General features: G+C 44.6%; 1 protein-coding gene, 1 long non-coding RNA gene and 4 other non-coding genes across 8 annotated transcripts; 5 read left to right on the top strand and 1 right to left on the bottom strand.

Moving 5' to 3' along the window:
• Nucleotides 1-139: 139 nt before the first annotated feature.
• On the top strand, nucleotides 140-3,020 carry LOC129537966 (uncharacterized). Of its 2 annotated transcripts, XR_016039202.1 has the most exons (6): nucleotides 140-451; nucleotides 878-915; nucleotides 1,412-1,504; nucleotides 1,793-1,877; nucleotides 2,207-2,400; nucleotides 2,903-3,020. It is a non-coding gene; the product is annotated as an uncharacterized LOC129537966 (long non-coding RNA). The 2 variants fall into 2 exon arrangements; XR_008682136.2 differs by lacking the exon at nucleotides 878-915 and having other exon boundaries at nucleotides 142-451.
• Nucleotides 977-1,111, top strand: LOC148778485 (small nucleolar RNA SNORA16B/SNORA16A family). The gene has a single exon (XR_016036102.1). It is a non-coding gene; the product is annotated as a small nucleolar RNA SNORA16B/SNORA16A family (small nucleolar RNA).
• Nucleotides 1,554-1,684, top strand: LOC129538752 (small nucleolar RNA SNORA44). Its single transcript, XR_008682293.1, has one exon. It is a non-coding gene; the product is annotated as a small nucleolar RNA SNORA44 (small nucleolar RNA).
• Nucleotides 1,905-2,030, top strand: LOC129538758 (small nucleolar RNA SNORA61). Its single transcript, XR_008682299.1, has one exon. It is a non-coding gene; the product is annotated as a small nucleolar RNA SNORA61 (small nucleolar RNA).
• LOC129538767 (small nucleolar RNA SNORD99) lies at nucleotides 2,758-2,831 on the top strand. The gene has a single exon (XR_008682308.1). It is a non-coding gene; the product is annotated as a small nucleolar RNA SNORD99 (small nucleolar RNA).
• Nucleotides 3,019-27,067, bottom strand: TRNAU1AP (tRNA selenocysteine 1 associated protein 1). Of its 2 annotated transcripts, XM_055397864.2 has the most exons (9): nucleotides 26,949-27,067; nucleotides 26,219-26,316; nucleotides 20,060-20,159; nucleotides 19,396-19,448; nucleotides 16,546-16,677; nucleotides 15,141-15,260; nucleotides 12,098-12,260; nucleotides 11,853-11,886; nucleotides 3,019-4,589 (listed from the first exon to the last, which is right to left on the bottom strand). In XM_055397864.2, exons 1-9 carry the CDS (start codon nucleotides 26,973-26,975, stop codon nucleotides 4,453-4,455), a joined length of 864 nt encoding a protein of 287 aa, XP_055253839.1. In that variant the 5' UTR covers nucleotides 26,976-27,067; the 3' UTR covers nucleotides 3,019-4,452. The 2 variants fall into 2 exon arrangements, with proteins under 2 accessions (XP_055253839.1, XP_088700330.1); XM_088844204.1 differs by lacking the exon at nucleotides 15,141-15,260.
• Nucleotides 27,068-27,837: the final 770 nt, after the last annotated feature.

Here is a 27,837-nt window from a genome sequence, read left to right as displayed (position 1 = left end):
ACGCGATTGGGACTGCGAGTCAGATGCTCGGCCGCTCGTCAGAGGCGAAGGAACTACAACTCCCATCATTCCGCGCGGCGCGCTGCGTCAATCGTCAGGCACAGCTGCGAGGGGCGGCGACTATATAAACCCCGTCCAGGCTCACAAGCGTCCTTTTTCCTGGCAGCCGCGCGGCCGTAGTCCTGTCTTGGGTTCTCTGTCTGCAGTGGTCCACGCCCATCCTCCGCCATACCCTGCCTTAGCCGGGCTGCCACGGGCGCCGCACCTGCCGGGGCTGCCTCTAGCGGCGGGATGTTGAGCGCGGCACGGAGGATCCAGGCTTACTGGCCTAGTCGGGCCGAGATCCGGAAGTTCACGTGGTTCTCAGGCGCAGTGGATGAAGCCGGACCCTTTGTGCGCCACGCCCTGCTCCAAGCGCAGGCCCTCGCGGCCCTGTGTTCAGGTGTGACGGGTGAGTAACATGGCCAGGCGGTCGGGTGTATGGCGTTTTTGGGACTGAAGTGCCTTAAGTTAGGGGAGACCACGTGGTGGGGTCAACCAGACCTTGAATAGGCCTGTGACAGTTGCTCTGTGACCTTGGGCATATTAACTTGCCGACCTTCTCCTAAATTATCTGGCTGCACAACACATGATAAGGAAGTCACCCTGGTGGGTATAAGGACAAGGTTTTATGGAGGACGGGCTACAGTCCTTCAGATCCTGATTTGAATCCCAAAGTTGTCACTTTCTCCATTGATGGGGACTTTGGCAAATAACAAGCCTAAATCTGATGTAAGACGGGGTTGATGAAACGATCCGTAAGATAAAATGAAACAAACCATTGGCACATAGTAAAAGAAGGTGATCAGAACCTATAGGATGTCTGTTCTGTTTCCAGAATGTCCCAGCAGATAAGTCGTGACGCACAGGATTTAGGTGAGTCTGAGGGCTGCAGTGTTGGGTCTGCCCTGTGACCTAGATCTCCCCCCGTCCTCCCTGTGGCCCTTATCGAAGCTGCAGCTGCTTCCATATAGCTGCTGTGGTCAAAAAGGAGCCCAAAGTGACAGTTTTCCTTGACGGTCGCCGTTCTGTTTGCCGTAACTGATCTGCAACATTTTAGGAAAAGACAGTTCCCATTGTACTTGCCATTTCTCAGGTACAACCAGAGACCATTATTTGAAATGTGTCATTGAAAGAATAAGGCTTTTGAGAAGTGGCTTGCAGAGGCCAAGAACCAGTATGCAGATACAGATATGGGTGGGTTAGATAACCTGTGCTGGGGAAATCCAGGGGCAAGTGGTGCAGGTTGTGGCCATGCTTTGGGTCTTTGCCCTGAAAACCTTATCAGCCCAAAGGCGAGTCAAAACCTTGTTCTGAAAACCAGATGAATGGAATGAGTAGGTCATTCAGGACAATGCTGTTCTCATTTTAGTTGTGGCAGAAGATGATTCCAGGATGACTGACGTTGACCTTTCTGGCGAGTGAAGAGGACATGACAGTGATGGAACGCAAGCCTCAGGACCGGGTAGGTTCTCTGTAAAGATGTAACTTGGGAGCCACCTGGTGGGGCAGTACAGCATGTTTCCAAGGGCTGTGGCTTGCTGTGGCCATGGGATCTCCAACTGCATGCAAGAGCAACATGGAGAGACTTTGACAGCACAGGTCAGCATAATACCTGCAGCTGCCACTCGCCTTTCCTATAATCTCTTGGGATTTGGGCTGGAAGTCTTCCACTTGAATCCGTGTGTTTCCATCAAAACCACATTCTGTACACATTAAATTTTTGGTTAGAGCTTCCACACTTTTTTTGCAGGTTGTCCCGTTTTTTAACTGGCACTGCCTGATACTGAAGTAACTGAAAACACCAGCTTGTCGCTGGAGCCGTGCTTTAGAATAAGGTAAAGTTGGGTATTGGAGACAGCCTGACCCTCCAGTTCCCTTTCCCATCGGATCTAAACCCTGGTCCTGGTGGTCGTAAGAGGAGGAATAGTAGTACTGAAATTGTGCTCGTAGTGTGCTTTGTATGGCATGTGAGCTAGTTTCAGACAAGGCTGAGTTCTCTTGGAACTTGCTCTCTCCACCCCTTAAAATGGAATAATCTTAGGCTTAAAGGGAGACTATGTGAAACTGGCAGTTGCTATAGTAATTGCTGGCTAATATTTTTGTATTTGGGAGGGATATACCAATAGGTTTCTTGCCTCCTGATTGATATTTTTCTCCCCCTAAGGCCTGTTGCCTGGAGAAGGAAACGGTAACCCACTCCAGTATTCTTGCCTGGAGAATCCCATGGACGGAGAAGCCTGGTAGGCTACAGTCCACGGGGTCGCAAAGAGTCAGTCACGACTGAGCGACAGAATGGAACGGAACGGAAGGCCTGTTGCCAGTAAAGCTGTCTTCATCTGTGTGGATCTACAGAGTTGGGTGAGTTGAATGTCTAGCTGAAGCTTTATCACAACTTCCATTTGTACTTGTTAAGATTCTGAGCAGTGCAGCCAATAGATAGATACTGTGTGTGTAAAAGTCCTGTCTTTTAAGTATATCATTCACATCTGGCTTTCCTTGAAAGCTGTATTTATTGGCTGTTCATAACCAGATGACAAAGTTTACTTTGTGACTTGGTCTGCTAGGCTTTGCCTGCACTAAGGCCAAGAGCACATCCCCAGAGCAGAATGTAGCAGCTGTAAGTCTTTACTTGAGGACTGTGAGGGCTGACTGCTGCTCATGCTCAGTGGTTTTGAGTAACCATGGAGTCACCCACACCTCCTTTGAGAGTGGGAGACTGGTCTAGGATGAAACCTAATCTGAGTGGACATCTGTGGATGATAAACGCGGATATGGGACTGAGACCAGCTCTTAGGACGATCTGGAGGGGCGTTGATTAATTGGGGCATTACTAACACACTGGCTTATACTTCCTTTTCAGGAGAGAAACAAAAAGGCAAATGAAGACAGGGGGCGCTTTCAGGTGGAAACAGCTGTTTTTGTTTTTGGTGATGCTGCTACTTGGCATATAAATGACCAATAAAAGACTCACGGATGTATGTTTGTGTCAGTTTCTTGATGTTTTCAATTTATTGCTTATTCTCATTTAAATATTGCATAAGACCCAGGATGAATTAAGAGTCTCAATCTCTGGGCCCTGGTAAATGGGATTTCCTATTTGGAAAATATAACAGATGTGACAGTCATCAAGATCTGATTTGGTGATGGTTGATAATCTCATAGACTACCTTTCTGAATTACCATTTCCTATCTGTAAATAAGACTCATCCATTTAGTTTAATATAGTTTATGCAGTTAAACATTTTCTTAAGAGGTGGGATTGGCACATACATGGCACCATCTTGTACCTAAAACAGTCTAGGCCTTTTGTGTCTAGAATAAACTGGCTCCAACACGTCCACCTTCCCAGGTGGCACAGTGGTAACCAGACGTGCTCTGATGTCCGGGTGGGAAAAATCCCCTCAAAGAAAATGGCAATCTGCTCCAGTATTCGGAGAAGGCAATGGCAAGCCACTCCAGTACTCTTGCCTAGAAAATCCCATGGATGGAGGAGCCTGGTGGGCTGCAGTCCATGGGGTCGCTAAGGGTCGGACATGACTGAGCAACTTCACTTTCACTTTTCACTTTCCACTTTCACACATTGGAGAAGGAAATGGCAACCCACTCCAGTGTTCTTGCCTGGAGAATCCCAGGGACGGGGGAGCCTGGTGGGCTTCCGTCTATGGGGTCACACAGAGTCGGACACGACTGAAGTGACTTAGCAGCAGCAGCAGCTCCAGTATTGCCTGGAAAATTTAATGGACAGAGAAGCCCGAACACTTCGACCATTTAAGATGAAAATGGTAATTGAAGTCGTTCCTGGACTGTAGCCTGCCAGGCCCCTCTGTCCATGGGCTTTCCCAGGGAAGAGTACTGGAGTGGGTTGCCATTTCCTTCTCCAGGGGATCTTCCCAACCCAGGGATCGAACCCAGGTCTCCCGCATTGCAGGCAGTCGCTTTACTGTCTGAGCCACTATTCACTGTAATTTACCCCCCAGTTTATATAGTGAATTCCTAGCCACCAGGTTTGAAGCAAATTTGTAGGGGGAAAGGGAAACCTGAAAACAAGTAACTGCCCACCATTTGACACTATCCCAGCAGGTAATCAACCTTAAATGTGAACTTTCCTAGGAAGCTGGCTTAGTAACTTATGACCCACCTTGGTTAATCATTATGTCCAGGAGTGCAGGTGACGTTATCTGGATAAATGAGATTACTGTTCAAAGATGAACCTCATTCAGCCCTCTTCCAACTCATTTCTGGGTTTTCAAACTCAAATGAAGGCAGCAGTGTTAGAGGAGAAATATAGTTGCAGGAATGGTTGAGTACTAAAATCTTTATGAAATATTTCAAAAAAAGTCTTGCAGCAACTTTAAAAAAGGAGTCTCTTCTCTCCCTCACAAGTCCATTCTGGCTTGTCCCTTGTCCTGGCTATATCATGGCAGGGATCTCTGAAGACACTGTGTCCAGAGGCTGCCAGTGACAGTCCATCAGCGCATCATATAGCTCCTCGCTCTGCTCCATGAACTCCCTGTTGGCCTCGGTCACATCCAGCTGCGGCATGGGGTCTGGAAGAGAAGCAAGGGTGGGTTCAGGGGGCGCAGAGGGGAACAGCACTCAGCAGCCACGGAAGACTCAGTTCCTTGCTGCCTCCTTCCTCACCGGGTCTGCCAGCACTGCTGCCTTTGTAGGGTTTTTGAGAACAGGGTAGTGGACAGTTCACCCTCAAACAGCACTGGACCCATTTGCGTGTAGAGGTTTTCGGGAGTAAACGCTACAGTACTACACAATTCAATGCACGGCTCGCTGAATCCAAGGATGTGAAGGAATGGAAGATAGAGGAGGCTGACTACAGGTTACATGTGGATTTATGATGGAGGCTGGCAGGAGGCCCTAAGCCCGTTAGTTAATCAAGAAAAGAAAGTGAAGTTGCTCAGTCATGTCCGACTCTTTGTGACCCCATGGACTGTAGCCTGCTAGACTCCTCCATGGGATTTCCCAGGCAAGAACACTGGAGTGGGTTGCCATTTCCTTCTCCAGGGGATTTTCTGACCCAGGGTCTCCTGCATTGCAGACAGACTCTTTACTATGGGCTCAACTTGGTGGTTCGATGGTAAAGTTAATCAAGGGTCTAACTCTAATTTTACAGAGTGTAGCACGTAATTACTACTCAAGTAGTTCTGGCTGTCATTCCATGTTTATTAAACACTACACATACCTGTAGCTGTCACATGTCTCAGATTTTCTGGTGTGGTCCTTTTTTGAAATTTGGGTTGGGGAAACCTGATCAAGATTACTAAATCAAGAACAATGAATGTCTAATGAAAGAGCTAGAGTCAAATACACAAGCTGAAACACCAAGTTCTGTATTTTTTTTATTTTTTTTCTTGATTGCAATTAGTGGTATTTGTTCACCAGAAATCATGACAAAATACCTAACAGTTTCCTTTTAAACCCCTAACAAGTAAACTATTCTTAGAAGGGAATATTACTGAGCACTGAAAATGAACCTCCGTTGCATCCAACTGGGATGAATCTCACAAATAAAATACTGAATAAAAGACGCAAGACAGTATATACAGCACGGCATTAACATTCAAAACCAGGTGAAACTAAACCCTGCTATTCAGAGGTGTATATCTATGCGATAAACCTATAAAGAGAAGGAAGTTTTGTCACTACAAAACTCAGAACAGCAGGAACTTCCCTGGTGGTCCAGTGGCTAAGACTGCACTCCCAAGCCTTTGACTGTGTAGATTACAACAAACTGGAAAATTCTTCAAGAGATGGGAATACCAGACCACCTGACCTGCCTCCTGAGAAATCTGTATGCAGGTTCAGGAAGCAACAGTTAGAACTGGACATGGAACAGACTGGTTCCAAATTGGGAAAGAAGTACGTCAAGGCTGTATGTTGTCACCCTGCTTATTTAACTTATATGCAGAGTACATCATGAGAAACGCTGGGCTGGATGAGGCACAAGCTGGAATCAAGACTGCCAGGACAAATATCAATAACCTCAGATATGCAGATGACACCACCCTTATGGCAGAAAGTGAAGAGGAACTCAAAAGCCTCTTGATGAAAGTGAAATAAGAGAGGGAAAAAGTTGGCTTAAAACTCAACGTTCAAGAAACTAAGAGCATGGCATCCGGTCCCATCACTTCGTGGCAAGTAGATGGGGAAACAAAGGAAGCACTGACAGACTTTCTTTTCTTGGGCAAAGATGCTTGCTCCTTGGAAGAAAAGCTATGACCAACCTACACAACCTATTAAAAAGCAGAGACATTACTTTGCTGACAAAAGCCCGTCTTGTCAAAGCTATGGTTTTTCCAGTAGTTATGTATGGATGTGAGAGTTGGACTATAAAGAAAGCTGAGCACCAAAGAATTGATGCTTTTGAACTGTGTTGTTGGAGAAGACTCTTGAGACTCCTTTGGACTGCAAGGAGATCAAACCAGTCAGTCCTAAAGGAAATCAGTCCTGAACATTCATTGGAAGGACTGATGCTGAAGTTCCAATAGTTTACCCACCTGATGCGAAGAACTGACTCATTGGAAAAGACCCTGATGCTGGGAAGGATTGAAGGCAGGAGAATGGGACAACAGAGCAGATGAGATGGCTGGATGGCATCACCGACTCAATGGACACGAGTTTGAGCAAGCTCTGGGAGTTGGTGAAGGACAGGGAAACCTGGCGTGCAGCAGTCCATGGTGTCGCAGAGTTGGACACAATTGAGCGACTGAACTCCCAATGCAGGGGGCCCTAGTTCGATCCCTGGTCAGGGAACTAGATTCCACATGCCACAACTAAAGATTCTGCATACTGCAACCGCCACCACTAAGACCTGGTGCAGCCAAGTAAGACCCCTGGACTGCAGCACACCAGGATTCCCTGTCCTTCACCGTCTCCCTGAGTTTGCTCAAACTTACGTCCATTGAGTCAGTGATGTCAACCAACCATCTCATCCTCTGCTGCCCACTTCTGCTCTCAGTATTCCACAGCATCAGGGTCTTTTTCAATGCGTTGGCCCTTATCGTGGCTAAAGTATTGGAGCTTCAGCATCAGTCCTTCCAATGAGTATTCGGGGTTGATTTCCCTTAGGACTGACTGGTTTGATTTCCTGGCTGTCTAAGGGACTCTAGAGTCTTATCTAGCAAATACCAATTCTTAGGCATTCTGCCTTCTTTATGGTCCAACTCTCACATCCAGCTCTCACATACATGACTACTGGAAAAACCATGGCTTTGACTCTATAGACCTTTGTCAGCAAAGTGCCATCTTTGCTTTTTAACACACTGCCTATGTTTGTCATAGCTGTCCTTCCAAGAAGCAATCATCTAATTTCATGGCTGCAGTCACCATCCACAGTGATTTCAGAGCCCAAGAAGAAATCTGTCACTGATTCCACTTTTTCCCCTTCTATCTGCCATGAAGTGGCAATCTGCCATCAAAGCCACTATGATAGCCAAAATGACAAACAGGAACTGGTGGTGAGAATGTGGAGAAATGGACATTTTTGGACAGGTCTGGCCATCTCTCAAATGGTTAAACAGAGTTTACTATATGATCCAGCAATACACTCCCAGGTATATACTGAAGAGTACTGAAAACTTGTCCCTGAAAACTTTTCTATATTCACACAAAAACTTATACACGTATGTTCATAACAACATTATTTATAACAATTAAAATGGACACAATCCAAATGTCCATCAACTAAATGGATATCCACAGAATGGAATATTATTCAACCATAAAAAGGAATGACATGCTATAACACAGAGAAATCAGAAGTTAAGTCAGAGAGGCCACTCACAAAGGACCACATATCATATATGACTCCATTTATTTAGAATGTTCTGCTGCTGCTGCTGCTGCTGCTGCTGCTGCTAAGTCACTTCAGTCGTGTCCGACTCTGTGTGACCCCATAGACGGAAGCCCACCAGGCTCCCCTGTCCCTGGGATTCTCCAGGCAAGAACACTGGAGTGGGTTGCCATTTCCTTCTCCAATGTGTGAAAGTGAAAAGTGAAAGTGAAGTCGCTCAGTCGTGTCCGACCCTTAGCGACCCCACGGACTGCAGCCTACCAGGCTCCTCCATCCATGGGATTTTCCAGGCAAGAGTACTGGAGTGGCTTGCCATTTAGAATGTTCAGGATACGTAAATCCAAAGTAGGTGAGTGGCTGCCAGGGACAGGATATTGGAGTGACTGCTTGGTTTCACAGGATTCTTCACTGGAATTAAACAGTGGTAACTGCTGCACAACTCTGTGGCTATTTTTAAAAACTACTGTACACTTTAAAAGGGTGAATTTTATGTTATGTGAGTTACATCCTCCAAAATAAAAACCAAAAAACCTAACCGAGTTATTACTGTATATCCTATTGTATTTCAAGACTTTTTTCATTGAGAACATTTTTCTACATCAATATTCTTAGAAAAAGACATGACTTAATAAAACAAAAAAATCTAATTAAAATCTTACCAATACTTAGTAAATCTATTATTAGATGTTTATCTGTACTGATATCATTGTGGGATAAAATCTTTCAGGTAAAATTGATTTCATGCATATGAACATTTTAAGAATTCTTTGTAGAAAGATAGTATATTTTAATTTGTATTTAAGTACTAGTATTAGCAGTGTGACGGTTACATTTTGTGTCAACTTGGGTCAGGGTAGCGGTGAGCAGTTGTTTGGTGAAACATCAGTCTAGATAAAGATATTCTGTAGATGTGATTCACATCTACAAATCAGCTGACTTTAAGTAAAGGTGATTATTCTCAATAATGTGGGTAGGCCTTAGTCAATCAATTAAAGGCCTTAAACTGAGGATTCCCAAAGTAGGAATTCTACCTCTAGGTGCTAATACAGAAATCCTGCCTGAGCCTCCAGCTTGCTGAAGCACATCACAGATTATAAATACATGTATCCTTTCCGCTCTATTTCTCTGGAGAATCTTGACTAACAAATAGTATATGCTTAAATTCTTTCCTCTTGTGGTTTATAGGCCATTTGTGCTTCTTTTGTGAACTGTTTCCAGCTTTCTCAGGTACTCGTAAGAATCAGCCAGTTAGTGCTGTGTCAGGGAATGTTTAACAGGAGAATTTCTACGCGCTGTTTCTCATAAATCCTGTGTTCCTTATCAGTTTCTGTTGCCAGAAACCAGTGGAACGGCACACAGCTCCCAAGACTGAGGTCATAGGATGAGACAGGCTTGAATCGCCTTCTGTAAACATTCTCCTTATGACAAAACTGCTTAGTTTCGATCCTTTTTCTTGAGATGTGGACTGTCTCCTGACCTTGTGACCATTATTAATCCCTTGTTCCCTTGGTAACGGTTGCTGTACGTTTGGTTTTCTGATCTTTATCACTGTCGAAAGAAACGTCTTGTACAACGACCTATATATACTCACAGAAAGATCATTAAAGCACCTTTGCTCCATCAGAACTTGGGTCCCCGCGTCTTTCTTTCTCCCTCCCTCCCTCCGGCTCTCTCTCTCACCTTCTTATCATTGACTCCAGACCACCAGGTCCCGGTCCATCAAAGGACCGTAACAGTGCTGAATCAGCCAGTCAGTGGTGAATCTTTTCACGTAAGTACTGTGTTCATTTCTGCAACCAGAGGACTCTCTCTAGTAATTCTCACCTAAATTATGAGTTGAGGTTTTGAGCATGTACAGCGGCTCCATATGGGAACTCTAGGAAAGCAGAGCACGACCAGTCTGGCCACTCGACTCAGTGTTGGTAATGGCATACGGGAACAGATTAGCAAGAGGCTCCAGCAAGGACAAGCATTTCTGCTGCTGCTGTGTTTTGTTTTGGGTGTTTCTGGCCGAGCCATGCAGCTCTAGGGATCTCAGTTCCTTGACCAGGGACTCAACCCAGGCCATGGTGGTGAAAGCACCTGGCACTGGACTGCCAGGGAATTCCCTGGACAGGTATTTGGGTGTATAAAAGTCTATGGACGCATGGACAGTATAGCACCCTTCCTCACTTGGATGACAGGGCCTGGAAGATAGACTGCTGAACCCAAAGTACAGATGAAGAAGGATGACAATCCCTCCTGGGCCCCGTCTCTGTGTGGCTATTAGGTTAAAATGGGAGGCATTAGGGACTTCCCCAGTGTTTCAGTGGTTAGGACTGCACACTTTCACTGCCAAAGGTGTGGGCTCAATCCCCGATTGGGGAACTAAGATCTGGCCACCGAAAAAAAAAAAAAAGAGGGAGGCATTATAACTGTGGGAAAGAGCCTGAAGGCGGGGCAAGACTGCAGGCTCCAAGACAGTCCACCTCTTGCTAGGATGTTGCAACTACGCTGACCTTGAACAGGAAATCTGTTTTCTCTTCTGTAAAATCAAGATAATTATGGTACTTAGCTCAAAACCATTGTGAACGTCACATAAGTTAATGCCTGTAAAAGTGCTTAGAAAAGTGCCCTGCACATAGTAAAACCTGTTGGCTAAGCTTTTCTGTAGAATGGGACTTATAAAATTACCTATTCATCAAAGTGTTGATAGGCAGCAGTGCCTGCAAAACTATTATAGCAGTGTTGGCTATAATAATGGATGATGAAGAAATAGAAAAACTCTAAGGAGTTACACACAAATATGGTTATAATTAGGGTAATTTCTCTAAAAAGGAGGCAAGAAAAGGCAAAAGACTAAGGCTAGAAAGACAGGGACTCCAGGCTGAACCTTGCTCCTAACTCACTGTGTGATCCTGAGAAGACCACGTGGATCTCCAGCTCACCATCCCTCTACTGGAGCTGTGTCTGCCCAGCCCACCCCTATGATCATTGCTGCCAGAATAAGATGACAACACGTTCAGTGTAGTGCTTTAAAACGCTATGAAGTTTGTTTTATGGCTACGGATGATGTTTCCTTTAAAGGATATTTTGCTTACACATCACATTTTCCCTATGACCTTCTCTTAAAGAATAATTCTTAAAACAGACTTAAGAGTCTTTTTGTACCTTAAAATAAAGCTTTATTTAGTTAGAAATCAATGTTTGATTTTATTTTACTTCTTTAAACCTTAAACCTAACATTCTGTTCAGAAATATGTTGAAAAAAATGAAAAAAAAAATTTTTATAATTTTTTCAAACCTTAGACTCCTTTAAAAGTATGAATATCTTATTTGAAAAAATATTTGTCTGAAGGTCAGTAATTACTTTGGTTTTACTTTTGCTCTGTTAAATTCAGTAAAAAATAACAACAAACATTTTTAATTTTAAATAAGCAATAATGGCTATTACCATGTAGCAAAAATGGGGGGTGATTTTAGTTTCTTCCTTATACTTTACTGTATTTTCCAAACTTTCAATCATAACTATTACTTGAAAGTGAGGAAAATATGTAATTTAAGATACATGGGAGAAGTTCCTTGGTGGTGCAGTGGTTAAGAATCTGCCTTCTAATGTAGGGGTCTCCGGTTCAATCCCTGGTCAGGGAACTAAGATTCCGTATGCTACAGGCAACTAAGCCCACGTGTGACAAATAAAGAGCCTGCATGCTATAGAGCCTGTGCTGCGCAACTAGAGAAAGACTATTGGGCTCGGCAACAAAGACTCAGCATAGCCAAAAAGTTTGGAGAAAAATTAAAAAGTGAAATTAAAAATTATTTTACATGAATCTGACAAACGGTGAAACAAATATAAGGCAATGGAGTTTTTGGTCCAGAACTACATCCTGCGGTAGACCACCACGTGTCCAGGGAACCTTGGGCTCCCTCATCTGTCTGTTGCTCCCTGGGGTGATCTGGGATCCGCACCCCCCACTCAGGTGACATTCACTTCTTACACTGAGTGAAGGAAGTCCTTTCTTACCTTCCAGTGCATCATCTCCGACTTCTTCATACGTCTGCCAAGAGACCAGAGAGGTGGGTGAGAAGCACGGTGAAAGCCTGGCCCATGACTAGGATGGCTTCTTTTTAACAAGAGGAATTAAGCTGCTTCATCTGTCCCTCTGTCTTTCTGAAGCGCAAGCTCCTGTCCTCAACCACCCGGTCCTGGAGAATCAATCACCCAGGTCTCTAGAGGATGCGGGGCCAGACTGGCCAAATCATGGTTACCTGCATGGTGCTCTGGGTGTAGCCATACTGGGGATAACTGTAGCTGTAGCTGCCTGTGTTCTGGTCATAGCCCCACTGGGCGTAGTAGTTCTGGTACTGCTGGTAATACTGGTTGTAGCTGTAACTGTACATTTGACTATACTCCACTGGCTTCACACGGCTCCTTAAAGGAAGAAAGAAAAATAAACAGATGAGCAAACTTTTTCATAATACTATATGACTGGGACTGTTCTAAGTGCTTTATACAGACTAACTCGTTTAATCCCCACAATGGTGCTATACAGTAAATATATAATTAATCCTATTTCACAGATGAGAAAACTGAGGTACAGAGAGATTACATTGTTTGTCCAAAGTCATACTGAGTAAGAGATTCAAACCCAGGCAGTTTGATTCCAGAACCCAGCTTTAAAGATAGGAGCTTTTGGGAATTCCCTGGTGGTCCAATGGTTGGGACTCTGCACTTTAAGTTCCACGGGACCCGGTTCAATCACTGATCGGGGCACTGGGATCCTGTGGGCCACACAGCATGACCAAATTAAAAAGAAAAAAAAGGCACTTTCAATGGTTAGGTTTGTCTCCCTTACAAACTTTATTAGTACTGACTTCTCCCCTTCTCAAGATCTTGGGGGGCTGTTTTTCTGCCAGCCACAAAGGCTCAGATAAACATGGCCTGGATAATCTGGATTTAGAATGATCCAAGGAGCATTTTCAAATTACAAAATATCTTATCACCTTTTCTGTGCAAAAATATAAAGTGTTTCAGGAGCCTGGAACTGTAGTCAGAGATACCATTTGTGGAGTAGGTACTTGGGATTTGTGCCCATTCTTTTTCATATATGGTCTCCTACTTTAAGTCCTGCACAGCTCTATGACAGAGCTATTATTTATTATTCCCTCTGTAAATATGAGAACACAGCCTCTGAACAGTTAAGTGATTTACCCAAGACCACACAGAGGACTGGAGCCAAATTTTAACTCCAAGGCTTGCACCCCTACCACAACACAGTTCATACAGCACCTGCCCTGCAGACACAAGTCTCCTATCCATCTCCCCCTTCCTGCATTCTCCAACCAGGGCTGAGGCCCAAGGTCAGCAGAAAGCTTTCTTCTGATTCCACAGCTATCCCAGCCACTGCTAAAGAAAGGCAGAATGTCAAGCCTGCAAAAGATCCACTGCTTTGAAAACCTTAAAAAACCACAGGTGATGAGCTCTTCCCAAGTTCCTCGTGTGTTCAATGTCGGCTTGGTGAGGACTCAGCCAGAGCAGTTAGGCCCCATTTGACTGCCTTAGCATCACCTCCCAATGGGGAGGCTCAATGAAGTCTGATGGCAGAGATTTCCTCTCCCTGCCCACGGCCACACTGAAAACTGCTCGTGTTTGCCTCCATGGCCCCGCCCCCGGACCCATGTGTCCACAGAGTCTGCCACCCTCATGGCACGTTCGGGCCACTGAAGGCACAGGGTCTGGGGCTACACATTTCCGCTTCTCCACACTCGGCTCTCACAAGTCTGACTCTCTTATCACTCAACTCTTATAACTCAATTCTTAGCGCATGAGGGCACCTCCCCAGAGGCAGGCATCAAATGCTGACAACAATGCTCAATGAAGAAACAGATGTAACAGAATATAACCGCTCTGCAGAAGGGACTTTGTTTTTCTTGTTTATAGCTACAACTTCAAAGCCTAGGGCAGGGACTCAGTTATCACTGACTGAATAAAGGATGACACAGCAGAAGCCACCAAAATAGTAAATATCAGAGGACGAGCTAGACAGAATATGCAATCAAAAGAATATTCTGCAGCTATTAAAAATGTTGTAATGATGACAACTATGCAACTCTATGGCAAAGTGAGTGTGTATATTGAGTAAACCGGGGAAGAAAAAGAGTGAGCATTGTTATTGTAATCAAAAATGAATAAAGCAATGAATCTACCACATGTAAACTGATCCATATGCATGCAGTGTGTGTGTATCTACATCAATATCTACATTTATACAGAACAGAAGCTTATGGAAAAACCTGAAAGGGAACCCAGAAAGTATAAGCGGTCATTTGAGAGTAACGAGGAACTTTCTTTCTTTTCAATGTTTTCTTTACTGTTTTTACATAATACAGTAGAGTTTAGAACAACTAACATTTGGAGGGGAGAATCGCTGAGGCTAAACTGCAAAGAGCCTCCAAATCTTTTGCTGTCTTAAAAAACACGGCCACCTGGAAGTTCTGCCCGAAGAGTGTATCCATTTATATACTTTAACACGAAGTTTCTCAGCCTTCGTAAAAGTGACTTTTGGGTGGCAGAGGAGACCATTCTTTGTTCCAGGAGCTGTCCTGTGCACTGTAGGATGTTTAGTAGCATACCTGGCTTGTACTTAGATTCCAGAGGCTCCCCTCTCCCAGTATGGGATGTGACAATCAAATTTATCTTCAGGTGTTGCCAATGTCCTCAAGTTGAGAACCACTGCTTGGGCCAAAGGATGGAAGATTCAATGCAGAGAAAAACTCTTATATCTGAGTATAAAACATGCTTGGATATGCACAGGAGGAAGGGTTTTCTGCCCAGAGTGACAGGTACAATAGTGATGTATATAATATTCTATCCTACTTATACCATTATTTTTCTTTTGGCCACAAGGCGTGGCTTGTGGTAATTTCCTATACCATATTCCCTATATCATTAATTCTTAGCCACTCCCATAGCAAGGGGCACTCATAAGAGGCTTGTATGTTTCAACAGCAGCTCTACTGGGCAAAGAGCACATAAACTAAGTTTGCAGAGCCCAGCTGCTTTTCCAGCATTGCTATGGCGATTTTGAATGTGCCTGCCTCCCCCAGTCATAGCTCTCTCCTCAGCTGTAAGCTTCTGCAGGGGTAACAGTGATGCTGGCTCATCTCCAGCACCCAGCCTGGCAAATACCAGGCACTCATTATTTGTGGCCTGCACTGAGTCTCCTGGCAGCCTCCCAATCAGCAAGCGGATGCCCTGATTATCAGCAACCGACGAGGCATATCTCGGTTCCCACACCAGCGCAGGACTCACGCTTTGGGGATGGCCACGCTCAGCCGCACTGGTTTAGACCCCAGTCCTATGGCTCCCTGGCACTCTGTCAGGGCTCGCTTCTGTTCCAGCTCATCTGTGAATTTCACAAAACCATAACCCCTGCAGGAAAAAGACACACACATACACACGCACTATTTAGATCACAAATGTGATACAGGTAAAACCAAAGAATGGAAAAGAAGCTGAGAAGGGAGAGCGCGCCCATCAAACCACATGGGCAGGCCTGAGCGCCCCATGAAACAGAGGGGTGTCACAGAGCAGTGTGAGACCCCAGCACTGGAGGAGCCCACTTTGGTTCACCAGCCTCCTCCATGCCATCCTGATGTGGCTTCTCCCCAAACAAGAGCTTCCTTCCCAATCTACTGGAAAGCATCATTATTATTATTATTACAGTAGAAACAGCAGTAGTAACAGTCATAGAAGGCCAAGTATTTACCAAGCCTGCCCTGCATGCCAGGTGCTACCCAAGGCACTGGGACTCAGCAGTCACAAGCAGACAAGGTTCCTGCCCTCCTGAACTCATATCCCACTTGGGGATAAATGAATGACAGATAACATTTAATGACCACTTATTATTTCCCAGGCAATACACTGAGTATTTTCCCAGAGTTATCTCAATAAACTGTTCAACAACTTGATGAAGGGAGTATCCACATCTTATTGAAGGCAAAACCAAACTTCAAAGACGTTTAATGACTTGCCCAAAGTCATACCAGAAGCAGAATTCAAAGTCCAAGCTCATAGCTACTACTGAGATCAAAAAGAAATCTTTCCCGACATGTATCATATGATCTCACTTATGTGCGGAATCTAAAATATGATATAAATGAACTAACTTACAAAACAGAAAGAGACTCACAGACACGGAAAACAAACTTATGGTTATCAAAAGTGCAAGAGGATAGAAAAGGGATAAATTAGAAGGAATTTGAGATTAGCAGATATAAACTACTATAGATAAACAAGGTCCTACTGTATACCACAGGGAACTACATATATTCAATATCCTGTAATAAACCATAATGGAGAAAAATTATATACATAAACCCTTCTTGAGGTCTTTCTACTTTTAAAGTAACAATAATAAAAAAGGAAATACCTATAAAGCATTTTCTATTATTTACAACATTTCATCCTTACACCAACCCCCATGAGAGGCTATTAATCAGTCCCATTTCACAGATGAGGAAACAGGGGCAAAGGTTCAGTAGCTTGTCTGCTGCATAATCCCTGGGCAGTACTGAGGCTGGGATCTGCACCAGGCTGTTTGGCTTCAGAGCCTGAGCTCTTCACCACCATGCAACACGGCCTTGTTATCACACCCTCAGCTATGAGATTCATGCTGCAACCAACAGGGTAGGCATCAATAAAAGGAAGGCCTTACTTAGACACGCCTGTCTGGTCCAAAACCACCTTGCCTCCCCGACAGGAGGGGTAGACTTTGACGAAGAACTCATACAGCATGCCATCATCCACATCTGGGGTCAGATCCCCCACAAAGAGGGAGTATTCAGGGCTGAGAAGAGAGAACGAGATTCAGACACAAAGAAGAAAGCTTCTGCTCTTGTGAGCTCTCTTGGCCCATTCTAGATAAACCTCTTCCGTGCCGCGTCGGAGAACAACACATCCGATGGGTCCTTAACCAAGTCCTCATTTGTTTTGATTTGGCAGTCCTGGTAGAAGAGTTTCGGAGGGAGACTCCTGCCCCAAGCCCCTCACCCACTGAAAAAAACCTGTCTGGCTTCAAGCATTACATGAGTGCAGACCAGGGGACAAGTCAGAGATGCTCAAAAGATAAAGTCAGAGATTCTGCATTCACTGCATACTTTTAAGCCAAACGGTGAAAAGTACAGGGAGCATGAGAACTGAACCTTCTCTTCTAGAGATGGGCTAACATGAAATCCCTTAACTTTCAGGACAGGGTCAGCAAAATTTTCTGTGAAGGCCATACAGTAACTATTGTAGGCTCTCTAGAGGCACCTCTGATTTCTGTTGCTGTCTTTTTGTCTTTTTTGTTTCCACAATCCTTTAAAAATGAAAGAGGGGTCAGGGGCCTTCCCTGGTGGCCCGGTAGTTAAGTTACTCAAGTAGTTAAGGTGGTTCACTTTCATTGCAGGGGGCATAGAGTTGATTCCCAGTCAGGGAGCTAAGACCCCGCAAGTAGAGCAGCATGGCCAAATAAATAAATAAATAATTTAAAATACAGAGGGAATTTCCTGGCGGTCCAGTGGTTACGACTCTGTGCTCTCACTGCCGACGGTCTGGGTTTAATTCTGGTTGGGTAACTAGGATCCTGCAAACTCTGAGGGACCGCCAAAAAAAAAAGTAAAAACCATTTTTAGCTTTCAGGTAACAACAAAATTAGGCCACAGTTTGCCAATCCCTGTAATAGAATAATAAACTCATTATTATTTTATTTAAAGTATGATCCATATTCCTTGTATAAGATCAGAATATATAAAAGGACAAAGAAAAATAAAATACCAACAACCCAACTCAAAGGGAATCACCATGAACACCCTGATATGCATTTCTGTCCTTCTGCTTTAGCTTCCTCCTTTGAATTTATGAAAACTGGATACAACTCATTTAGTTTCTAGCATTTTTTTCACTTACAGCATCTCACCAACATCTTGACATGTGAGTATTCTGCTACAACATGACACGTTAATGGATACACAATATTCCAAAAACTGAACATATTGTAACTTAAACCACTTTCCTATTATTAGATTACTTGGATTTTCCCCCAATTTTGCCCATTATATGTAGTATCTCAATGAACATTTTCTCTCTTTTTAAAAAAGACTTTTACTGTACTTGATATACAATGTTGTGCTAATTTCAGGTGTACAGCAAAGTGCATCAGTTTATACATATACACATATCCATTCTTTTTGTATATTCTTTTCCCATATAAGCTATTACAGAGCATCGAGTAGAGCTCCCTATGCTATACAGCAGGTCCTAAATAGTTATCTATTTTATATATACTAGTGTACTCTTGCCTGGAAAATCCCATGGATGGAGCAGCCTGGTAGGCTGAAGTCCGTGGGGTCGCTAAGGGTCGGACACGACTGGGCGACTTCACTTTCACTTTTTACTTTCACACATTGGAGAAGGAAATGGCAACCCACTCCAGTGTTCTTGCCCGGAGAATCCCAGGGATGGGGGAGCCTGGTGGGCTTCCGTCTATGGGGTCACACAGAGTCGGACACGACTGAAGTGACTTAGCAGCAGCAGCAGCAGCAGCAGTGTGTACAAGTCAATCCCAAATTCCCAATTTATTCACTGCGTCCCCTTATCCCCTGGTAACCATAAGTTTGTTTTCTACATCTGTGGCTCCATTTCTGTTTTATAAGTAAGTTCTTTTTTAAGATTCCACATATAAGTGATATTCAGTTCAGTTCAGTTCAGTCGCTCAGTCGTGACCAACTCTTTGCGACCCCATGAATCACATCACGCCAGGCCTCCCTGTCCATCACCAACTCCCGGAGTTCACTCAAATTCATGTCCATCGAGTCGGTGATGCCATCCAGCATCATTCTCCGTTGTCCCCTTCTCCCGCCCCCAATCCTTCCCAGCATCAACGAACATTTTCAAGGCCAATCTTTACACATGCGTGCTAAGCCACTTCAGTTGTGTCTGACTCTGTGCGATTCCATGGACTGTGTAGCCCAATAGGTTTCTCTGTCCATGGGATTCTCCAGGCAAGAATATTGGAGTGGGTTGCCACGCCCTCCTCTAGATCTTCCCAACCCAGGGATCAAACCCATGTCTCATATGTCTCCTGCATTGGCAGGTGGGTTCCTTACCACTAGTGCCACCTAGGAATAATCTTTACACATATGAATAAATTCTGAAAATGGGTTCAAAGGGAATAAATCTATCTAAAGCTTTTGATACACTGTTCTCCAGCTTTCAAAGCAATCTGAAATGCTCAATACAATTATGTTGCTACAGCAATTCTTACTGAATAAAATGTCATTACCATGGGCAGTCACAGGACTAGGAGAGGGAGCAAATACAGAGAAGACAAGGGCCTTGACATTAGCAAACTAGAAGCATCCCCCAACAGGGATGGGAGGGGTTGGTCTTCAGGAGGGAAGCAAACTGGGGCCAAACTCAGCTCCCCATCCTCCTCTCTAGAAGTGACCAGCACAGTGAACACATCTTGTCTCTATTTAGACATTTCCCAGTACTTGAAGCTACCTTGTGAGTACTCTCTACTTACCTGTTATCGGGCTGTTTCCCATAAGTGGCATAATTCAGTTTAAAACGCTTTGCCTGAAAATTGAAAAACAAACAAACTAAAACAGAGAAAGGTGTTTCAAGAATCAACAATTTTTGGAAAAAAACTGAAATAAATTACCTTGGCCAAAACATCTCCCCCTCTCTAAGCCTCAGCCTTTTCTCCTGTTTAAAAGGAGGGGGATGCACGGATGACCGCTAAGAGCACTGCCAGCTCCATGGTTCTATGAGCCCAGGTGTGCCAGCGTGGTGCAGCTGTAAGCTAAGTAACTGTGGGAAGAGCAGAATGCAACTCTCTTGAAACGTGTCCTCACAGCTGCCAGCCTGTTCTACTTTGTCAATCAAGCAAGAGGTCTAGAGGTTCAAGTCTTCTGTGAAGAGAGGCAGCGGTGCAGAGTGGAAAGGGCATGGGTTTTAGAGGCAACCAATCTTCGGCCTGCATCCTGGTTCTGCCACTTACTACCTGTGTTGCCTTGGGCAAGTTATTCCATCTCCCTGAGCTTCAGTTTCCTGGTCTGTCAAAGATAACAATGCCTACTGTTTAGGGTTGTTATAGGATTAAATAAAATATATGGTAGGGATTCAACAAATGACAGTTATCCATGGTAACAAAAATGGCAACATTATCATTATCTAAGTGTCCTTACAGGTGTGGCTCCTGGAAGGGGCTTCCCGTTGATTTTATGCAAACACTTCTCAGCTGTGGCCAAATCTGCGAATTCTACAAAGCAATAGCCAGCCGGGATCCTGGAGAGAAAACAGAAAAAGGGAATGGTTAAAGATCTGATATCTAAGGACTTTGATAGTGATCGTGTGGCTAAGACTCCAAGCTCCCAATGCAGGGGGCTTGGGTTCCATCCCTGGTCAGAGAACTAGATCCCTTATGCCGCAAATAAGTATTTGCATGCAGCAACTAAAACCAGGTACAGCCAAATAAATAAATATTTAAGAAAAGGAGGGGTGAGGGAAAGTTCAAGAGGGAGGAGAGACAGGATACATGTTTAATCATGGCTGATTCAAGTTGTTGTATGGCAGAAACCAACACGACACTGTAAAGCAATGTTCCTCCCATTAAAAAATTGAAACAAAGAGTAATTCAAGCTTTCCCAGATGGACAGAAACACACGCACACACAAGATGTAACACCTAGATGAGAGACTAAGTCTGGGCTAGAGGGCAGGAAAAAATGTTTTTCTCATGACAGCCCATTATTATTTTTGTTCCATGCTGTACTCCAGTTCAGAATTTATAGACCTGAGTATAAGGTCTATAAATTGCCAATCCGGGCCAGTACCAGACTCATTTAGTAAATCATTTATTCATGTATTGTATCGCCTATGAAGAACTCTTGCCAAAAATGTTTCCTGGGACTTCCCTGGTGGTCCAGTGGCTAAGACTCCAAGATCCCAAGCAGGGGGCGTGGGTTCCATCCCTAGTCAGGGAACTAGATCCCACTTGCTGCAACTAAGAGTTTGCATGCCACAACTAAAGATCCTGCACAAGTGAAGAATGAAGATCTCGTGTGTCCTAACTAAGACCTGGCCCAGCCGGAAAAAAATACTCCTATGCAACCCAAGCAAACCTTCAGATCTAATGTCCAGCTCACAGGAAATATTAGGGACAGAATGAACAGAACACTACGACAAGGAAACAAATAAATTCAGAATGTAGGACCAGAATGCAGAATGTAGAACCTAACGTAAGACAATCTTACCTCTTCAAAAAGTCATCATTCTGAGAAAAGAAAGAAGTGGGCATTTCTACATTAACAAGAGACACATGCAATAGAGGATCTCATCTCTGACTGGATCCTAATTCATTAAAAAAACAATACTCAAACATTTAGAAGAGAAAAGTCATCATGCCTATAATTTACTTTCATGTGGTTCAGCAAAAAGAAAACATTGATCTACTCAAATCTCTATAGACACTTAGATAAGGAGAATATAGCAACATATTAACAATTTTTTAAATTAGGTGGTGGTTATATGAATGTACATTGTACTCTTTGTAAATTTAAATTTTTCTTAATTTAAAAAGTTTTTTTGATAACCTACCACCAGCCAGGCAGATACAGAGTTGAAGAACATGGTACCTGACCTTAAGAAACTTAAAATCTAGTTGGACAAAGTAAATCCACAGACCAGACCTAATTGGGGGGATATCTGTGAGTTTCCTGGTGGTCTATTTTTAAAGCATCACTATGAGACGAGTTGACTCACTGGAAAAGACTCTGATGCTGGGAGGGGTTGGGGGCGGGAGGAGAAGGGGACGACGGAGAATGAGATGGCTGGATGGCATCACCGATTCTGTGGACATGAGTTTGAGTGAACTCCGGGAGTTGGTGATGGACAGGGAGGCCTGGCGTGCTGTGATTCATGGGGTCGCGGAGAGTCGGACACGACTGAGCGACTGAACTGAACTGAAGGGACATAAGGATGGTGATGGACAGGGAGGCCTGGCGTGCTGTGATTCATGGGGTCGCAGAGAGTCGGACACGACTGAGCGACTGAACTGAACTGAACTGAAGGGACATAAGGGACTTTATTTTTCTGGGCTCCAAAAATCACTGCAGATGGTGACTGCAGCCATGAAATTGACACTCCTTGGAAGGAAAGTTATGACCAACCTAGACAGCATATTAAAAAGCAGAGACATTACTTTGTCAACAAAGGTCCGTCTAGTCAAGGCTAAGGTTTTTCCAGTAGTCATATATGGATGTGAAAGTTGGACTATAAAGAATGGTGAGTGCTGAAAAATTGATGATTTTGAACTGTGGTATTGGAGAAGACTCCTGAGAGTCCCTTGGACTGCAAGGAGATCCAACCAGTCCATCCTAAAGGAGATTGGTCCTGGGTGTTCATTGGAAGGACTGATGTTGAAGTTGAAACTCCAATACTTTGGCCACCTGATGCGAAGAGCTGACTCATTTGAAAAGACCCTGATGCTGGAAAAGATTGAGGGCAGGAGAAGAAGGGGATGACAGAGGATGAGATGGCTAGATGGCATCGACTCAATGGACATGGGTTTGGGTGGACTCCGGGAGTTGGTGATGGACAGAGAGGCCTGGAGTGCTGCAGTTCATGGGATCGCAAAGAGTCGGACATGACTGAGTGACTGAACTGAACTGAAGGGACATAAGTAGGTAGATGTGGCTAGATCCTCTGATATTCCTTTCTCCTAAGAGATTTATACTGAAAACTGTTTTCCTTAACAACATTCTTAAATCTATCACCAGTGAAATAAATCAGACTTTTCTGGAACTATGACACTCAGTTCAAATAACCTTATGGACACCAAGCCAAAAGGTATGGGCAAGGGAAGTACCGGAGCCCAGGGATCTAAGAACACAGTCTATGAGCTCCATAAATGTTAATGCTTAGAAGAATGTGGGGCAAAGTGTCTTCTGTCTTGCGTGTGCTAGAATTTAAGTCGATGTAAAGACCGCCACCAGTAAGAGCTGACTGTTACTGAGCAGTCACTATAGGCCAAGCACCGTGCTCGCCACTTCATATGCACCATCTCATCTAATCCTCACAGAAAAACTCCATGAGGGAAGCAAACTACTGCTCCCATTTAGATGCAGAGACTGAGACTCAGGATTATACAATACGCCTTAAACTACACAGCTGGTACTTGCCAAAGGCTGGACTTGAGTTCAGGATAATCTGACTGTATTCTTTCCCCAGCAGTTTATTATGAAAAATTCTAAACATAAAAATTAAAACAGCTGCCATAGCAAACACCTTTATATATATATATATATATATATACACACACACCCACCACTTTTTTTTTTAATATTTACTTTACCAAGTGACAATCCATCCATCCACATCCTTACCCATTTATCATCTTTTGTTTTTGTTGATATTTTTTCTTATTTTTTTTAAAAATAATGAAAGTATGATAACATTTGCAGGAGATGGAAAATACAGGTATCATCCTTATTTTCTGATACATTTCAAAGTAAGTTGCAGATATTAGTACACTTTTCTCAATTATTTTAACATGCTTATTATTAACTAGAGTTCAATTACTATGTACAGTTTTTTCCTTTTACGTTACGTGCAATGAAATGCACAAATTCTTCTAAATGCTGAGTTATTTCCACCACAGATTAATTTTGTGTATTTCAGAACTGACTCAGTGGAAAAGATCCTGATGCTGGGAAAGACCGAAGGCAAAGGGAAAAGAGGGTGGCAGAGGATAAGATGGCTAGATAGCATCACCAACTCAAAGGATATGAACTTAAGCAAATTCTGGAAATTGTATGTCGTATACTGTACACGTACACCATACATATACATAAACTGTATGTGTACACCAGTCATATACTGTATGACTATACCAGTATTTATATATTTACCTATTCAGGTACCTGGACTGCAGTTTGGGGCCATTGTCCAACATGCTATGGGGCTTCCCAGGTGGTACACTGGTAAAGAATCCGCCTGCCAATGCAGGACATGCAAGAGATGCGGGTCCAATCCTGGGCCTGGAAGATCCCCTGGAGTAGGAAATGGGAACCCACTCCTGTATTCTTGTCGGGAAAATTCCGTAGGCAGAGAAGCCACCAAGAGTCGGACACAACTGAGTGACTGAGCTTGCACACATGGACGCGCGCGCACACACACACCCACACAAAATGTGCTATACATATTCAAGTCCTTTTCGTGGTAGTTACACGTTTTCATTTCTCTTGAGTAAATACCTAGGACTAGACTTGCTAAGGAGAAGGCAATGGCACCCCACTCCAGTACTCGTCTGGAAAGTCCCATGGATGGAGAGGCCTGGTGGGCTGCAGTCCATGGGGTCGCTAAGAGTCGGACACGACTGAGCGACTTCACTTTCCCTTTTCACTTTCATGCATTGGAGAAGGAAATGGCAACCCACTCCAGTGTTCTTGCCTGGAGAATCCCAGGGACAGGGGAGCCTGGTAGGATGCCGTCTATGGGGTCGCACAGAGTCGGACACGACTGAAGTGCCTTAGCAGCAGCAGCAAGACTTGCTAAGGCCGATGTATTGAAGGTGTATGGACTTTCCTGGTGGTCCAGTGGTTAAGAATCCACCCTGGTCAGGGAAGATCCCACATGCCTCAGAGCAATTAAGCCCGTGTGCTACAACTACTGAAGCCCACTTGAGTAGAGCCTCTGCTCTGCAACGAGAAGCCTATGCACCAGAGAGTAGCCACCACTCACAGCAACTAGAGAAAGCCGTGCTCAGCAACAAAGACCCAGCGCAGCCAAAAATCAAGTTTTGTGTTTTTTTTTAAAAGGAAAAAAATAAAAAGATACTGCCAGATACTTGTCCGCAGTGGCTGTAACATTTTCTAGTCCCACCAGTGATGGAAGAGATGTGGTTACTCCACATGCGACTGTATATATATTTTTCTTTGCTGAATTTAAAAAACTGTCATTAAGGATTACATAACATTGGAAAAGGTTATGGCAAGTCACGATCACTACATTCTTAAGCACTATGCTTTATTGTGCATTACTTTTTCTTGGGTCTTATTTTTTCCCTGTATTTTGTTCTTTGTTTTTAATTTACATTTATTTATTTTACAGTATTCTTACAAGGCAGAGAGCACATGTAATCTGTATGTTGGTGCCACCATAAAAAACAGCTAGGGTTTAGTAATCAATGGTTGTTATTTCTTGTTTAGTTGCTAAGTCATGTCCTACTCTATTGTGGCCCCATGGATTATAGCCGGCCAGGCTCCTCTGTTCAGGGGATTTCCCAGGCAAGAGTACGGGAGTTGGTTGCCATTTCCTATTCCAGGGGATATTCCTGACCCAGGGATTGAACCCGAGTCTCCTGCATTGGCAGGAAGATTCTTTACTACTCAGTCACCAGGGAAGCCCAATGGCAGGAAAGGATGATTCCAATTCTTCATAAAGATTAAAACATGAGAACCTATGTCAGTGTTTTGGAAAGTATTACAGAATGTATTTTCATGCCAGTAGCTGATTTATCAGGGTTTTCTGTAAGAATAAGAAAGTACCTGTTTACCAAACAGCCAAAGACAAGGCTGCACTTCATATCTCCCATCATTTTTCAACTGACTGATGGTTTAGCAAGCTGCTTTAGTACTCGGCACAGAGTAAATACTCACTAAACACAGTCTTTTTTTTTTTTTCCCTCTGTGAAAGTATTCCTCACATTTTGTTTCGTGTAGGTATTTACTGTCTCATTCCCCTATTAGAATGTAGTAAAATCCATGAGAAGAGGGACTATTTCTGGGTTATTTCAGTCATGTGTCCAGGAAATCTAGTAACAGCAGCACATAGGTAATGTTTCACATGAGAGTTAAGGGTACTCATAAACTTCGAGAACACAGCTGAATTAAAGTCCTGGCTTCTCATTTAAAAGCTGTGTAAATTTAAGACAGCTATTAAGCTTCTCTAATAACAGTACTTAGCTCAGAGGTTTTTGTGATTTTAAAGTGCTTATTACCTAGCAGATCATAATCTATTTATATTTACCACATACCAGACATTGTGGTAAAACTTGACCATGAATTAATGGCACTTAATCCTCACCAGGACTCTATGAGGTAGGTGCTTTCATTATGTCTATTTTTACAGTCAAGAGGGAGAGATTAAGTCACTTGGTCAAAGTCACACACAGCAGACAAGAGCTTTCAAACCCAGACTGGCTCAAGTCATCTGTACGCTCCCAAATGTTAACATCATTATGACAACTATTACTAGGTCAGAAGCCCTGACCCTCCGCGATGTTAACCTCCTGATGACACACGCAGCGCGATCTATAAAGTAGAACGAAGATTGAAGAGGACAAACCCAGTGAGGCGGTTTCGGATAATTTTGACGCTCATCACTGTCTCCCCCATGGTAGCAAAGGCTCTGGAGATGAAGTTCTCATCCATGTAGGGCTCCAGCTGCGTAAACACAAGAGCAGAGCGGGTAGGGCCAGCATCCAGACTCCTCGCTTCCCGGATCCGGAGCCCCTCCACCCTCAGCCCGGGGTGGGCTGCACGCTGCTGGCGGGCGGGAGTGGGCCTGGGGGTGCGGGGGAAGAGGTTTCCATGCGCAGAATGATCTGAACCCCTGCGTTCCCGGTCCCTCGCCTTCTTTCCCTTTAAATGTGCTCCTTTGTAGAAGCCGCCCCCCTGGGATGGAGCAATCCATCCCTCCAGTCCCAGAACCAGGGGCGCTCTTCAACCCTTAGGATTCCTCCCATTCTATCCGCCCCCAAATCCTCCTTTTCCCCTCCGCGAACCCAGGCGGGGCCCCTTCACCTGCACGCTGGGACTCACTTGGGCGACACCTGCGAGAACTGCCCCTCTCCAAGCACTTCCACCCTTTGAGGACCCAACGAGGACCCTTCCCCTCAGTCTTGGCCCCTCGGCACCTAAATACTGGCAGTCGCGCCGGCGTCGCCTAAGACAACTCCCCTCCCCATTCACCGTCCACCCTTTTGGAGCTTCGAGGGCCCTCCCCGCTCGGCCCCTTTCTTCCTCGCGACGCTAACATTCCTGCGCCACAGACCCGGGAGGCCGCCCTCACTCACGTCGCCCATCCACAGGCTGGCCGCCATGCCCGCGGCCCCGCCGGGACTCTGTGGGCCCCCCGGGCTGGCGCGGACGCGGGAGCGGCGCGGCTGGAGCCTCCACGGAGCATGCGCCTCGGCCGCCTTCTGCGCATGCTCCGCAGCTCGGCGCCCAGGCCCGCGCCCACGCGCCGCTCCGGGTCTTTCCGGCTCGCTGCGGGCGGGTCCAGACTGGAGCCCGCGGGAGGGGCGGGGCAGACCCCTGCTCAGCGCCGGGCTGTGGGTGGAGCGGGTGACTGGCTTTCTCGGGTTTCTATTTAAACACACACGTATAGATAAAATTACAGAATTTTACGCTCCTTGTTAAAAAAAAAAAAAAATTGCAAATGTAAGCACTTTTTTTTTTTTCAAGTGAAAGATCTCCTTTGGGAGTCTTAACGATTCAGTTCCATTCACTCGGGCAAATTACTGACTGGTCCGCTCCAGCCACCCCTTCACACTGCATTTCCCAGTTTGCAAGAGATTTCTGTTGACTGCTGCGCTGGGATTCTTCCATCATTCCCTGGGGAGCAGGGAGGGCAGAATTACAGCTAGTGTAAATTGGGGCAACTGTGTCATCTCAAACCAATCAGTCCCCAAGTCTTGTCACTTTCTAGCGTCTCACTTCTCCGATACTAATCCAAACCGCCAGTTTTAACCTGTCCCAAAACAGTGACCTGCCACAGAAGGCCCTCAGTAAACACCATTTCTAGATAATCCTGACAATTTGACTTCCCAATCCTGGGAGTGTCCCAGGCCTTCACCTCAGTTTAATACCTATTTCCCAGAAAGTGAAACGTCTATGAGAACTGTCATCTCTAACAGTGCTTGAGGATCCATTTCCGAGGCTCCTTCTGGGCTGATGGGTCCC

Source organism: Moschus berezovskii, chromosome 2, assembly GCF_049115385.1.
Source record: "Moschus berezovskii isolate FMDL1 chromosome 2, NW_MosBer_1.0, whole genome shotgun sequence".
Classification (NCBI taxonomy): Eukaryota; Metazoa; Chordata; class Mammalia; order Artiodactyla; family Moschidae; genus Moschus; species Moschus berezovskii.
The sequence above is the reverse complement of the archived record's forward strand: the minus strand, read 5'-3'. Positions and strand labels throughout refer to the sequence as shown.

Bases quoted from the DNA above. Each gene is read 5' to 3' on its own strand.
- TRNAU1AP (XM_055397864.2), bottom strand. From the start codon at position 26,975: ATGGCGGCCAGCCTGTGGATGGGCGAC. The intron at 19,449-20,059 runs GTAAGGACACTT...TTCAATTTTCAG, and splicing joins CCCTTCCAGGAGCCACACCT to GCAAAGCGTTTTAAACTGAA. The intron at 16,678-19,395 runs GTAAGTAGAGAG...CTCTCTTCTCAG, and splicing joins GGGAAACAGCCCGATAACAG to CCCTGAATACTCCCTCTTTG.